This window comes from Marmota monax, unplaced genomic scaffold (genome assembly GCF_021218885.2).
Source record: "Marmota monax isolate L192 unplaced genomic scaffold, Marmota_monax_Labrador192_F-V1.1 WCK01_AAM20220418_F8-fsc00083, whole genome shotgun sequence".
Classification (NCBI taxonomy): domain Eukaryota; kingdom Metazoa; phylum Chordata; class Mammalia; order Rodentia; family Sciuridae; genus Marmota; species Marmota monax.
In genome coordinates this window covers 8,270,034-8,285,366 of record NW_026692848.1, presented here as the reverse complement: position 1 = coordinate 8,285,366, position 15,333 = coordinate 8,270,034, and the positions used below count along the sequence as shown (strand labels likewise).

At 39.8% G+C, this 15,333-nt stretch overlaps 1 protein-coding gene across 5 annotated transcripts in view; it reads left to right on the top strand.

The window, feature by feature from the left end:
* Nucleotides 1-759: 759 nt before the first annotated feature.
* The window catches only part of Fndc1 (fibronectin type III domain containing 1), a 112,818-nt gene continuing 98,244 nt past the window's right edge, over nt 760-15,333 (top strand). The window contains exon 1 of one of the 5 annotated variants that reach the window (XM_046449338.2): nt 760-1,402. In XM_046449338.2, the coding sequence (XP_046305294.2) occupies nt 1,234-1,402 (169 nt within the window). In that variant the 5' untranslated portion in view covers nt 760-1,233. The remainder of the gene's footprint in view (nt 1,403-15,333) is intronic. The other 4 variants (XM_046449333.2, XM_046449335.2, XM_046449331.2 and 1 more) reach the window with 4 other exon arrangements.

Here is a 15,333-nt window from a genome sequence, read left to right as displayed (position 1 = left end):
AAGATAAACAAATCACTTTCAAGACTTGACCTACACAGAGCCTGTGTTTTCTAAGAATTAATTGATAATGTTGAATCACCAAGGGAGATTGTTAAATCTCTATCATCTATCACCTGCCTGTAATCTATCTATAGAACACACAAACACACACACACACACACACACGTCTCGTCTTAAGGACTTAGTCACAGAGATTTGACCTCACACAGTTCTGGGAGCTGGTTAGCCAGTCTCTGTAGGGTGATCACGTTCATGTCTGATGCTAGAGGTTGAAACCTTCACGGCAGGCAAAGGGGCAGAGGGGTGGGCACTCTTGAAACCAAGAACAAGCTGAGGTGCCAGAGCAGAACCCTGGAACCCACGTCTGTGGTCACTGGCCTGGCTACATGTGTGCATGTCCTACAGAAGCTGGGCCCTCAGTCCCAGAGCTGGACATGCACAGCTGGCCTAGGGGTTAGGGAGGGTGGAGGGGTCTAGGGAAGGGAGGCGATTGCAGGCCTTGTTGCCCGCTCATGCCAATGAGGTGCCAGCATTTAGGTGTCAATATGTGAGTTTGTGGGTCTCCTAGGTCACTTTAAGTTTGTTGATGTCTTTGGGAAAACAGGTTTTGTCGTTGCGGAGTATAACTAGTGACAATATTTAATTACATATGTTTCCATTTCTTTCAATGTATATTTTGAAATAGGTGCTTCTGCATATAGATTTTATATTCTTATGTATAATTTATACCCTTCTATCTATATGCCTTTTAAATATTTAATTGTGAAATTATGTAAAATTTTATATTATCATCACCTTATTAGTGGATTTTTCCATAGTTTTTAATTTTATACTTTTTAAATGATGGAGTGGCATCTTTTTGCTCACATTTAATTATTCCCTAAAATAGACTGATATAAATGGAATAGGTATAAATATTCTGTGTCTTGTACTATGTTCTAATGAGTAGGTAGAAATTTATTTAAAATATTTAGGTAGGTTACAGCGATTTATATATTTTTTTCAGGAGTACATTAAACCCATACATTGATTTGGGAGGAATCAATATCATATTCAATCTTCATACCTTGGAACATAATGTATTTTATGGATACTAAGGACCTTCTTTTCCCTATTGTGACATCTGTGAAATTAGGATTTGTTTACAATAGATGGCATTTCATAATTTAATTGGCAGCGTGTTTCCTACAATGATGGCGCGTCCAACAGTCCGTGGCAGTTTATGTTTGATGCATGAAGTGTCTCTACATTGAGTGGTGCTTTCTTTTAAGTTTCTTAATAAAGATGAATAGTTTTCTGTTTTATGTCTCAGTAGAATTATTCTTAATAGAGGGAAGATGGCGGCTGAGAGGAAGGACACCTGCCCAGGTTCCTCAAAGAAGAAAGACCACTGCTGAGCGAGGTGGGTGACCAAGGGGACTCACTCAAACTCAATCCTGGACAGTGAAGGAACCCTAGAGACACAGAGAGTCAGAAGCTTCAAACAGAGTATAAGAAATAATAGGGTGGCCGCTGAGGGGAGGGGCGCAGGCAGAGAGGGGACAGATGGCGGGAAATGGTGGCCTGGGGGACTCTGGGGAGTAGAGAGGGGGCTGAGCTTAACCAGAGACAGTGGTGGAAGTGGTTGAGTGAACAGCAACCAAAATCATTCAGCCCAAGAGCAAACAGTCTGGTAGCAACCATTTATAAGCGGTGTGAGCAGAGGCGGGGGCTCAGGAAGGAGGTTTCCAGCTGACCCCACAGTCACTGTCATGGGCCCCGGCGTGTGCCTGGACCAGTGTGACAGGTGAGAGAGAGTCGTGCCCGGGGCACCCAGGCTCTGGGCACCAAGGAGAGAGCGCCTTTTGTTGCGGGTGCCCATAAGAGGGTTTGGGGAGATGCCAATAATGGCTGTCACAGGAGACGGGGAGCTGAAACTCGAAACCTTGGCTTTGTGTTCTGATGAAAGAAAATTTACAGTCAGACACCAAAAGCCTTGCAAGAGAACTTTATTATAAATGAAAATAAAGTAAAAGCAAAGTGAGGTTTAGACAGAGCGCTCCCTCCTTCTCCCTCTCCCCCTCCCTCTCCCTCTCCCCCCCCCCCCCCCTCCATCTCTGAGAAGGAACAACACAGGAGACAATGCTGTGTCCAAGTTTATTACCAGGACTGCTGGGGACCACTTTCTGCACTCCTTGCCAATCAGGTGTTCAGCTCCTCCTTCACGTCAGGCAGCGGGGTTTCTGTCCTTGGTTGGTCCTCTCTGGAACTGTCATGATGACCATCCTATTTAGGGGGGCTTCACCTACAAGTCAATCCCATGCTAATGGGGCACTGGGGTTAGTAGCTGGTCAGCAGTTACCTTAGTGCACCTGTGCTGCTAAAGGAATCTTCCTTCCCAGACAAAGGGAGACACCCATAGCCATAACTCCTAGCTTCACACCAATCTCAGTGCACCCTGTCAAGAGTTAGTCTCATTGTTCCTTTTCTTTTGATGTATTTTTCCTGTTAGCTCCTTTGCTTTCTCATCCATTTTGAAAGTAGTTTAAAGAAGACCTTAAAGTAACTGAAAAAATCCTTATGACCTTGCCATGCATTTTACTGCTCATGGCTAGCTACTACCTAACAATGGCCACATGGGAGCATCCGCACCCCAGGATGCATTCACGGCCATAGCTGTGAACGTGAGGCCTGTGGAGGTTTAGACTCCTCACCCTAAAAGTGGAATTAACAGAAGGCCCGAGGCTCTGATGTCCAGCAGAGACCAGCATCTCCCCACCCACAGAGTTCAGAGGTCAGCCAAGACCAAACCCAACCTCAGAACTTCCAGTTTAGAAGGCTGTCGCAGCCTTGCCCAGGGGGTCAGCACTCCTGGGCTGTCCCCCTATACAGGGAGACGGGGAGCTGAGAGCCACTGCACCAGCCTTGGCTCCTGGCCACAGTGGCTGGCAGCTCCATGAGGACCACAAAGGGGTGGGACTTAACAACACCCGGCCCTTGACCCAGGGGTTACAGAGCCCCCCCCAAAAGCACAAAGAATGAAAACCCATCCTTGCCAACAGTTTTGACTATGCCAGAGGAAACAAGCTCTGGATATCTCATTAAGAATTTTTTTTTTCTTTTTCCTATTCTTTCCCCAACATTTTCTTTTTTTCTCTTTTTTAAAATTAAAAGTTTTTATTTAATTACTTTATTTTTTATTCGGCGTGATTTTGTGTGTGTTCTCACTGCATGGATAGGTTCAAACACACACACACACACACACATTCATAAAATTTAGCTTTCATTGTAATTGCTTTCTTCTTCACCCATTTTTATTTAGCCTTGGTTTGACTATGGTGAGGTAAAATTATAGGTGGGTTTAAATTGTTTTAATCTTATATTTGCTTGTTTGTTCACACTTTGTTTTTTGTTCTCATTGCCCCTAATTTACTCTCTTTCCCTATCAATAGCCAAGTTTTTTTGATCTATCCTCTTCTCTTTCACTATTTTATTAATGTCACTCATTTTTTAATTCCTCTTTTTTTTTTTTTTGTTCCAGGGATTGAAGCCTTTGTTTTGTATTTTTTTTTAATTTTTTATTTTGAGACTGGGTCTTGCTAAGTTGCTTAGGGCCATGCTAAGTTGCTGAGACTGGCTTTGAACCTGTAGTTCTCCTATCTCAGCCTCCAGAGTTGCTGGGATCACAGGCATGTGCCACCACATGGGCTTACTCCTTGTTTACAACTACCATAGTTATCTCCCACTTCTCCTCTGTTCACTCTTTAAAATAGTCCAAACTTCCTCTGTAACCTACCCTATTTTCTCCTCACTTAAGAAACTTCAGTTCTACTGACAGAATTAAATAATTTATGTAATTCCTAACCTATTTCTGTTGCTGTGATCATTAATTCTGTGGATGAGGTGGTAGACACCTGCTGTTGAATGTCTGATCTGCATTATGGTTGCTTGTTGCTGATACTGATGCTGAATGCTGAGCCCACAATTCCTATCCAGGTGGTAATAGATGTCAAAGTAGACAGGAGCCATTTATTTTAGTACTACATTGGTCATAAGCATTAGTGCTATTTCTGGCCGCCTTTTTTTCTAGAAAAGGGGCTGGAAAGTGATTGGGACATTTCACATTCACAGAGTAGAGATCCAGCTGCCAAGCAATACTCTCAACTCAGCCAAGTAACAGGGAACTTCACTCCTCATATGACCTGCCCCCCTTGGGCCTCAACAAAACTTCAACATATATAATGGGGGGAGACAAAGACCCCTAACTACCAACCAAGCCCCAAGAAGGAACAACCAGAGGGGACCTGGACACTTATGCATACCTCAAAACCATAGAGAAGTCCCTGGAACAAAAAGGATAACTACACACAAAAGGACCCACATATAAAAAGGTGGGAGAGGAATCCATCTCAAGTGATGCACTAGTCCAGGGCTTCTGAAAACTTGAAACAGGCAAACAAATCTCCCTCCAAAATTCATGATCTCCCAAGAAAGGAATCCCAGATATGGAAGTAGATGATATTCCAGAGAAAGATTGTAAAAATCTGATTTTTAAACTGTTCAATGAACTAAAAGAAGGTCTAAGGAACGAATTAAACAGCAGTTACAGGAGATAAAAGATCATTTCAATAAGGAAATAGAAATATTGAAAAAAAACCTACTACTGGAAATGAAAGACACTATGAATCCAATTAAAAATTCACTTGGAAGGGTCACCAACAGATTAGATTGCATAGAAAATTAGACCTTGAGAACTTGAAGACGGAGTATATGAACTTGAATATTCAATATGCAATAAATGGAAAAAAAGTCATGATCAGAACATATAAGAACTCTGGGACAACAAGACAACAAACCCAAGAGCCATTGGGATGGAAGAGAACATTGAGATACAGGATAAAGGCATTTAGAACCTCTCAGTGAGATGATAGCAGAAAACTTTCCTCACATTAGAAAAAAAGACATCCACGCACAGGTTGCAGACAGAACTCCAAATAGGCAAGATTAGAAAAGAACCTCTCAAAGACACATCATAATCAAAATGCCTAACAGAAAACAAGGAAAAATTATTAAAAGCTATATGAGAAAAACATCAGGTCACTTTTAGAAGCAAGACAATAAAGCTCATTCTGACTTCTCAACACAGACCCTAAAATCAAGGAGGGCCTGGAATTAGATATTTCAAGCTCTAAAAGAAAACTTTTGTCATTATATATCCTAGAGATTAGTGCTCTGTCTGATGTGCATGTGGTAAAAATTTGCTCCCATTCTGTAGGCTCTCTACTCACCTCACTGATTGTTTCTTTTGCTGAGAAGAAGCTTTTTAGTTTGAATCCATCCCATTTATTGATTCTCAATTCTATTTCTTGGTCTATAGGAATCTTGTTAAGGAAGTTGGGGCCTAACCCCATATGATGGAGATTTGGGCCTAACTTTTTCTTCTATTAGGCATAGGGTCTCTGGTCTAATTCCTAGGTCCTTGATCCACTTTGAATTAAGTTTTGTGCATGGTGAGAGATAGAGGTTTAATTTTATTTTGCCACACATGGATTTCCAGTTTTCCCAGCACCATTTGTTGAAGAGGCTATCTTCTCCAATGTATGTTTTTGGCATCTTTGTCTAGTATGAGATAACTGTATTTATGTGGGTTTGTTTCTGTGTCCTCTATTCTGTACCATTGGTCTTTTTCCAGATGAATTTCTTGACTGCTTTTTCTATCTCTATGAAGAATGTCATTGGGATTTTGATTGGAATTGCATTAAATATGTATAGTGCTTTTGGTAGTATGGTCATTTTGACAATAAATGGAACCACCATTTGACCCAGCTGTCCCATTCCTTGGTTTATACCCAAAGGACTTAAAAACAGCATACTACAGTGATGCAGACAACAACATTTATAGCAGCACAATTCACAATAGCTAAATTGTGGAACCAACCTAGATGCCCATCAGTAGATGAACGGATAAAGAAAATGTGGTCTATATATACAATGGAATATTACTTGGCATTAAAAGAGAATAAAATCACAGCATTTGCAGGTAAATGGATGGAGTTGGAGAATATTATGCTAAGTGAAGTAAGCCAATCCCTAAAAGCCAAATGCCGAATGTTTTCTCTGATATGTGGATGCTGATCCATAATGGGGATGGGGGCGGGGCAGAGCATGAGAAGAATAGAGGAACTTTAGATAGAGAAAAGGGAAGGGAGGGGAATGGGGGTAGTAAAGACAAGATGAACATCATTACCCCAAGTACATATATGAGACACAAATGTGTGACTCTACTTTGTGGTACAACCAGAGATATGAAAAATTGTGCTCTATATGTGTACTATGAACTGTAATACATTCTGTTGTCATGTATAACAACCTAGAATAAATAAATAAATTTTTAAAAAAGGAAACCTTTGTCAGCCAAGATTTCTATATCCAGCAAAGCTATCCTTCAGAAATGAAAAATAAAAGCTTTCCATGACAAGGATAAACTAAAAAAATTCAAGACCATAAAGCTAGCAATACAAAGAATACTCAAACATCACACAGGGTAACAACAACAACAACAACAACAACAAAAAAAAACCAAAAAACAAAAAAACCCAAACTCTACAACTCCACAGCAGCAGTGGAAGTTCACTAGAAGAGCAGCTAAAAAAAAAATCAAGATTGAATTAAATATAGCAAACAAACCAAAATGGCAGGAAATCCAAAATGGCAGCATTTATCCATGATAAGATTCAATATAAATGTCTCAACTCCCCAATTAAAAGACATAGGCTGGCAGAACAGATTAGGAAACAATATCCAGCTCTCTGCTGTTTATAAGAGACTCATTTCATAGGCAAAGACACCCATAGGCTGAAAGTAAAAGGGTGGAGAAAATATCCCATGTGAATGGAGTCCAGAACCAAGCAGAAACAGCTGTTCTCGTATCTGACAAATAGGTTTCAAGCAAAAACTAATCAGAAGAGAGAAACAAGGCCACTGCATACTGGTAAAGGGAATAGAAGAATCTAACAAGAAGATAAAATGATAATAAATTATCATATAATAAATACATGCCCCAAATGTTAGTGTACCTAATTACATAAAATATACTTCCTGACATTAAATACCAGGTAGACTCCTATATAACAATAGTTTAACACACCCTACCACCAATAAATAGGTCATCCAAACATAAAATCAAGATATTTGTGACCTAAATAACACTATAAATCAAATGGACCTGACATCTATAGCATATTTCACCCCAAAACAGCTGAATTTGCTATCTTCTCAGCAACTCATGAAACCTTTTCCAAAATAGACCATATTCTAGGTCACAGTGGAAGTGTTGGACAATATTAAAAAAATTGTTAGAATCCTGTATATCCTATCAGATTATAATGGAAAGAAACTAGAATTAAAAGCAAGAAAAATAATAGAAACCACATAAACACATGGAGATCACATAAAGACATGGAGATTGAAGAATATTCTTTTAAACGAGGAATGGATCATAAAAGAAAGGAGAAGTCAAGAAATTCTTAGAAACAAATGAGACAGAAGTACAACATGTCAAGATCTCTGGGATAGCATGAATGCAGTTCTAAGTATATAGATAGCATTGAGTGCCTACATTCAAAACAGAGTGATCATCCCAAATAAATAATCTAATGCTTCACCTTAAGGACTTGGAAAAGGAAGCACAAACAAATGCCAAAATTAGTCAAAGACAGGAAATAATTAAGATTGGACCCTAATTTAATGAAGTTGAGAATAAAAGAGCAATGTAAGGATCAAATCAACAGAATTGATTCTTTTAGAAGATAGATATAATTGATAAACCCTCAAACAAACTAACCAAAAGAGAGAGAGAGAAGACCAAATAAACAAAATTAAAGATGAAAAAATGTCACCACAGACACTTCTAAAATCTTAACAATTATTAGAAACCACTTTGAAAACTTCTATGCCAATAAACAGGAAAGTCTAGAAGACATTGGCAAATTTCCAGACATGTATGACTGGCCCAAATTGAACCAGGAAGATATAGAAAAGCTAAACAGACCAATATCAATGGATGAAATTGAAACAGCAATTAAAAGCCTGCCAACAGTGGATGATGGGAAAGGCAGCGGAGCACAACAGACACTAGTATGGCAATTTGTAAATCAATGGATGTGTAACTGATGTGAATCTGCAATCTGTGTATGGGGTGAAGGCGGGAGTTCATAACCCACTAGAATCAAAGTGTGGAATATGATATGTCAAGAAATTTGTAATGTTTTGAACAACCCACAATAAAAAATTAAAAAAAAAAAAAAAAAAAAAGCCTGCCAACAAAGAAAAGCCCAGGACCAGGACCAGATGACTTCTCAGCTGAATTCTGCCAGACCTTTAAAGAAGAACTATCACTGGTCTTTCTCAAATTATTCCATGAAATTGTAAGGAAGGGAATACATTCTATGAAGCCAAATAATCCTAGTATCAAAACCAGATATAGACATATCAAGGAAATAAAACTACAGAACAATATCCCTGATAAATATAGGTGCAAAAATTCTGAATAACGTATAAACAAAACCACATTCAAAAACCTATCAAGGGGCTGGGGATGTGGCTCAAGCGGTAATGCGCTCACCTGGCATGCGCGGGGGGGCTGGGTACGATCCTCAGCACCACATAAAAATAAAATAAAGATGTTGTGTCCACCGAAAACTGAAAAATAAATATTAAAAAATTCTCTCTCTTAAAAAAAACATATCAAGAAGGTAATAAACTATGATCAAATGAGTTTTATTCCAGGTATGCAAGATTGGTTCAACATATGCGAATCAATAAATGTGCTTCACCACATAAATAGAGTTAAGGTCAAGAATCCTATGAGCATCTCAATAAATGCAGAAAACACCTTTGATAAAATCCAGCACCCATTCATGTTAAAAACACTGGAGAAACTAGGGATAGAAGAAACTTACCTCAATATTATACAGGCTATATATGACAACCCAAAGCCAACACATAACTGAATTAAAAAAAAAAAAAAACTGAAAGCATTTCTTCTAAAATTAGGAATAAGACAAGGACACCCATCTCACCACTCCTATCCAATATAGTACTTGAAACTCTGTCTAGAGCAAGCAGGCAAGAGAAGGAGACTAAAGGGATACCAATAGGAAAAAAAAAAGTCAAACTATCTCTGTTTGCTGGTGACATCTTATATCGAAAAGATGCCCCCTCCCCAAAAAAATACTCCATCAGAAGACTCCTAAAACTTATAAATTCACCAAAGCAGAAAAATACAAGATAAACATTCATAAAACAATAACTTTCCTATGCTCTAACAGTGATTTTGCCAAAAAAGAAACCGAAAAAATTATCCCATCCACATTAATCTCAAAAAAAAATCCAATTAAAATATCTGGCATTTAATCTAACCAAGGAGGTAAAAGATCTCTACAGTGAAAATTACAGAACACTGAAGAAAGAAATCAAATAACTCAGAAGATGAAAAGACCTTGAGTGTTCTTGGATAAGCAGAATTAAATGGTCAAGATGGTTATACTGTCAAAAATGCTATACAGATTCAATATCCCCATTAAAATATCAATGATATTCTTCACAGAACTAGAAAAAAACAGTCCTGAAGTTCATTTGGAAGAATAAGAGACCCAATAGCCAAAGCAATCTTTAGCAAGAAGAGCGAGGCAAGAGGGATCACAATACCTGATCTCAAATTAAACTACAGAGCTATGGTAGCATCGCGCTGGGTGAAATAAGCCAGACTCAGAAAAGCTACCGTGGAGTATTTCTCTCATGTGAATAGAGCAATATAAGGGAAAAAATTAGGGCTGGGGGTCAGATGGAAGGATCAAGGGAAGATGAATGGAGTAGAAGAAGGGGAATGAGGGGAGGGAGGAAGATAGGAAATGGGAGGGAGTGGGGAATGAATTTGACAAAATCACACTATAGAATGCATAAGTACACCAACTGAATTCCACCTTTATGTGTATCTATGAAGTACTGATTAAAAATAAATAAATATACAAATAAATAAATGGAAGACCAGAAGAGTGGAGGGGGGAGAATAGGTGGAGGGGGGAAGGGAGGAAAAGGAGGGGGACTGAGAACTAAATAGAGTAAATTATATTCCATGCATGTATGAGTTTGCTAAAATGAAACCAAATGTTATGTACAACTATAATGCACTCATAAAAGAAAGAAAAAGAAAGAAAGCATTATTCTTAGGTAGTTTATGATTTGACAGTTTTCAGTGCAGTCTTTCATATTTAAATCTGTAATAGATTTTTGTTATCATATGTGGGAAAGCTTGACTTTTTTTAAACCTAATATTCTTATATTTGTAGATTTATTTGCCATTCATGATTTTTAGGTTGGTTGCTGTTCGTGTATTTTTTTCTTCTGTTGTTCTGCTCGATGACAAAGGCACGGGAAGCTTTGGCATCACTCAGCACACATTCACCTGCTCCTCAAAGTCTTGAAATTTTGTTTATACAAAAATTTGTATCAAATGCCGGCAAGTTGTAGGGAAACTGTTATGGGTGTGGCTGCGAAAATGAAGACAATGCTCTTGTCCTCAGGAATTCCCAGCATAGTACTCAGACTGAAAGACCAGTTGTTTTTATTTTGCTGAAATTAATGTTCACTGTGTGTATTTGGGATGAATGTCCCCGCTCCCGCAGCCCTGGAGATGGTCCCTTAAATCAGAGCTTTTGCAGGAACAGCAGGGACTGTGTGCGCTGTGATCACCTGACCTCTGAGCTTTGTGCATCCCTAGTGAGGTTTTGATGGGTGTCGACTGTAAACTTAAACAAATGAAAGCTGCCTGGATTGAAGCTTCTGTGCTTCAATTATTTGCCAAACTGTCTAAGTCCATTTTGGGGTTGCTAGAATACCAGATCATATAGTTATTACTCACAGTCTTGGAGAGATAGAGTAGAGAGAGACACAGATATATATATATATATATATATATATATATATATATATATATATATATAGAGAGAGAGAGAGAGAGAGAGAGAGAGAGAGAGAGAGAGAGAGAGAGAGGATAGAGATAGATAGATAGATAGAGAACGAACCTGCTAAGGGCCAAATTGGTCATTTTAGAAAGAGCCCTATCTTCAAATAAAGGCATTAATCCATTTAGGGCAGAGCCCTGGTGGCTTAACCGCACCTTAAAGGTCCTACCTCTAATACTGAGGCAATCAAGTTTCAACCTGAGTTTTGGAGAGAGCAAACCCTCAATCCACAGCAGGAAACTAAAATGTACTTTAGTCTCTCTTCTTACCCCTATTTGTGACATCTGAATCTGCTCATGTTGGTTTCTCCACCAGCTGACCAAGTGCTACATCAAACTCACTATGCAGCCTGAGTCCTGACATAGCTTCTCTGGCTTTGGGTAAGAATCAGAACCTCTTGCCTTGGTTTCCACTCATGTAAGATGGTTACAATTTCAAAGCATCATTTAAATGTCTCAAATAGCGACTTTTATCAGTCATATTTTTAAAAATATTCTTTCTCTTTGGATCCTTAGAAATAAAGGCCTATATTTCTTCTGAAAACACTTGAGAAAATTATTTTAGGAGAACATGAGAATACTGTGATTAAAATATCTTTTGAGTTTTCTATATTGGATTCAAGTAGTTAAAATTCCAGTAAGAGTAGATCCAGAATCAGAGCTTGGTTGGGGGTACAAAAAAAATTCTGCAAGAGACTCTTAGGTTTATCTTACTGATACTGCCGGTTATCAGTGACGAGTCCTGCTCCCTCACATGTTGGAACATTAGAGAAGCATGCAGAGGCAGGCATATAAAGCAGGGTTTATTTAAAAAGTGGTAACATAGACTCCTCCTGGGAGGGGGAAGTGGGCCATAGCTGGTATCCTGGTATCCCCAGGAGCGAGGTGTTCTACCCTTTTTGTATGTCCTAGGCTTCCTTTGTTCTCTTACCCTCTTCCTGCTTAGGTGACTAGGCCCAGGAATGCTCTGGGGTGGGACGGCCAAAAGGTGGGAAACAGGTGGACCCAAGGGGGAAGGCAGGATGGAGCAGCCCAGGTCACATTAATTAAGGATCTTACAGCTCCCTGTAGGGAGGGGCAATTCCTGGGCCAGGTTACCTTACCAACAGGTTGGAGCAGGGGCAGGTTCTTGATAAGGGTGGAGGAAGGGCTCTGAAGGAATTTCAATCTCTCAGGGAACAGTCTCTAACTTCCCAGACTCACTCAAAATTGGCCTCCTTGATCCGACCTGACTTGATTTACCTATCTATACTGACTGCCTGTCTAATTCTGGCTTCATCATGTTGAGAGAGTTCTGAGGTTAGTCATGTTTGCTAAGGGAGCAAGATAGGAAGCAATGGTGTGCTTGGGGTATGTTTTCAGACCTTGTGTTCATGTGACAGCTAACGTTAAATCTGGAGCTATGTGGATAAAATGCTGTGCGTAGTAGATTGAACCATCTGTAATTGCTGTTTCTATAGGTCAAACAATGGTTGAATAATGGCAATTTCATGATTAAATTTAACAGCAATCTATTTTAACATTTGCAACAGTTCTCTAAGGCAGGACTATTCTTTCCTGTTTCACAGGAGAGGATGATGAGGCACAGAGAGGTTGAGCAACCCACCAAGGTCAAAGCTGGATAATGGGGACTTGCATGCCAGCCCAGGCAGCTGGCAGTCACACTCCCAGCCTCATGCTCTGGAAATTCTTCTTGAAACATCTATAAAAGGCAGATTACTTTTGTTTTAAATCTGAGTGTTTCTAGACTATTGTAGAAATACCACAATATCTGAAATAAAGAATTTTGTCATTATTATTATAATTACATAAGAATATTTTTCATCTTGGAACAGCACCATGTATCTCTGCAAAAATCTTTCACCACTAAGAATTCTTGAAATATTTTTAGTCCTTGAGGCTCTCTAATGTCTACTATGGTTAGATTTATTCAATTCATTTGCAACTGCATATCAGAGTATTAAAATGGATAGTGCCCAAGTCAGTTTCCTCTCCATACAATGGAGATAATGACGAACTTCACAGAACTGCCCTGAAGAGTAAAAAATATAATGTTGATGAAGTAATTATCTACATTACTAGTTTTGGGGACATAGTGACCCTAAGTAAATAGGACTTCACAAAGTTAAGCTTTATACACTACACTTAAACATTTTATAGATCTTTAAAAACAATTTTCTCTCATTTATTAGGGCAATAGAAGTGGGTTTGATGGTCAGCCAGAAGTCTCTACCTGGTCACCTGGGAAGGACAGGGAGAGCAGATAAGGGAGCTATCGTGAACATGTTGGATTCGAGGAATCCATGGAACACCCAGGCAGAAATGGCCAATAAGACATTGGATGTGCAAGGCTCGGGCTGGACCAAGAGAGCAGATGAAACCAAGGGTGTGGCTGTTGTAGAGGGTGTTCTAGGAAGGTCAGTTCTTACTAGGTACAGAATGGTCCAGAAAGCTAGAAAAGGGTATCAGGTGAGAAGTAGATATACTTGTCTAGGTGTAAATTGAGAGGAGCCTGACCAGAGAGGTAGAAATAAGAATGGAAAGAAAGGAGAAGTACGAGATTCTGCAAATAAACATTGAGAGTGATAGTGAAGTGTTGGCTGGATAAAGTGAGATAAGGCCAAGTGTTTTGTGCCTAGGAGCTTTGGAGGAAGGAGGCCCAATAATAGAAATAGGTAGGGTCCTGGTCCTGGGGCAGGAGTTGGGAGATGACATTACATGGGATATTGTCATTTGGATTTTGGCAATATAAGAGGACATTCAGGTGGAAATGCCCAGCAGGGAGTTTGAGACAGGGAGCTGCACACAGGGTAAACCGAGGCTGGTAACACAAGCCATCTTTTAACGGTAAGAGTGAAAGCTCTGAGATGGAAGATGTTTCCTAGGGGGAGTGAAGACCCTTTATTATAAGTTCAATTGCAAACTGTGAATGAGTGAAGTATGGCCAATTCGCATCATTCATGGTAGTTATGACCTATGAATTTGCTCTGAATTCGCCAGTACAGAGCATTGTTCCTATGGGAACTTACAGGATTATGTTCCTGAGAGCCTCTGATCACAACATTCTCCTCTACTGATTAATACATAGGCTGCTATAAATTACATGTTATGGTGATTTGCTCAACATACATTGAACTGGGAACTCATGGCCAACAACAGTACTATAATTCATGCCTGAACGTACTTTCCCTTAAATGTATTTTCTCCGTGAAGGACAGAAACCACAGCCTTCTTGTGCTGAGGAATGCCAGGCGGGACTTTAGCCCTATTCTTGGGACCATTTTAAATAGTGAAATCATCAACAAGGAAAACAAATGTGAAAACGTGGCAATAAATAAATAGTGGAAAGGACTCCTGTTTACCGTGGGAAAGCTGAGCACAGAAGGCAGAGGTCCCTTGGTCAGATCTCAGCTGGGCTCAAGGTTGTGAAGTGGGCAAGTTTATGAGAACACAGGTGAATAACAACTCGCACAGTTTACTGTTCACCTCCAAACTTTAGGATCTGGAGACCATGTGCAGATTCACTTGTAGTAGACGTTTACGTTTTGGGGAAGTAAATAGGGACATGGACTGGCATAAAGTCATGGCTTGAGCTCAACTGGAGCTCATTCTTGGGCATTTATCCACCTAAGAAACAGCATTCTGTCCTCTTCAAAGTAAATTGAACACCAGCTGCTTTAGCAAACAACCCCAAGATTTCAGGGACTGACTGACCCGTATGTTATAGGGTGTGTTTCTTGTTCACATCAGAGTTTTATGCAGTCTGGGTGAGAGTTGTGCTGGGACTTAGGATACTTCCACCTGTTGGTTCAGCCATCCCAAAGGCCTTGGAATCCTCCTGGGTTTGCTCTATCCTTCAGGTTGACCAGCAGAGGACAGAAAAGGTCCTGTGGATGTTTCAGGGGCCAGGACTTGAAATAATACATGCTACTTTCATCTATACTTTGCTGACTAGAACTCAGTCTCTTTGCCCCACTTAGAGGCCAGGGTTCTGAGAAACACAGGAGTGACACAAACCTCCGTGTATGAGTTTCGTATTGCTGCTGTAACAAATTGCAGTAACTACAGAGGCTCAAAACAACAAATGTATTCTCTAGCAGTTCTGGAGGTCAGAATTTCACTCAGTCTAATGGGTCTAAATTATAATGGATGTCAACCTAGAAAGTCCTCATGGACTAGATTCCCAAAGAAACAGCTAGGAGAGGATGAGCTATCTAGAAGAAAACATTTAGCCAACATCATGTAAGAGGCTGTTAAACATTGCCCAAGGATGCTTCCAAAGAACTGGAAAGAGCACCCCTAAGAGGGCAGGAGCCAGCCTCCACCATTCC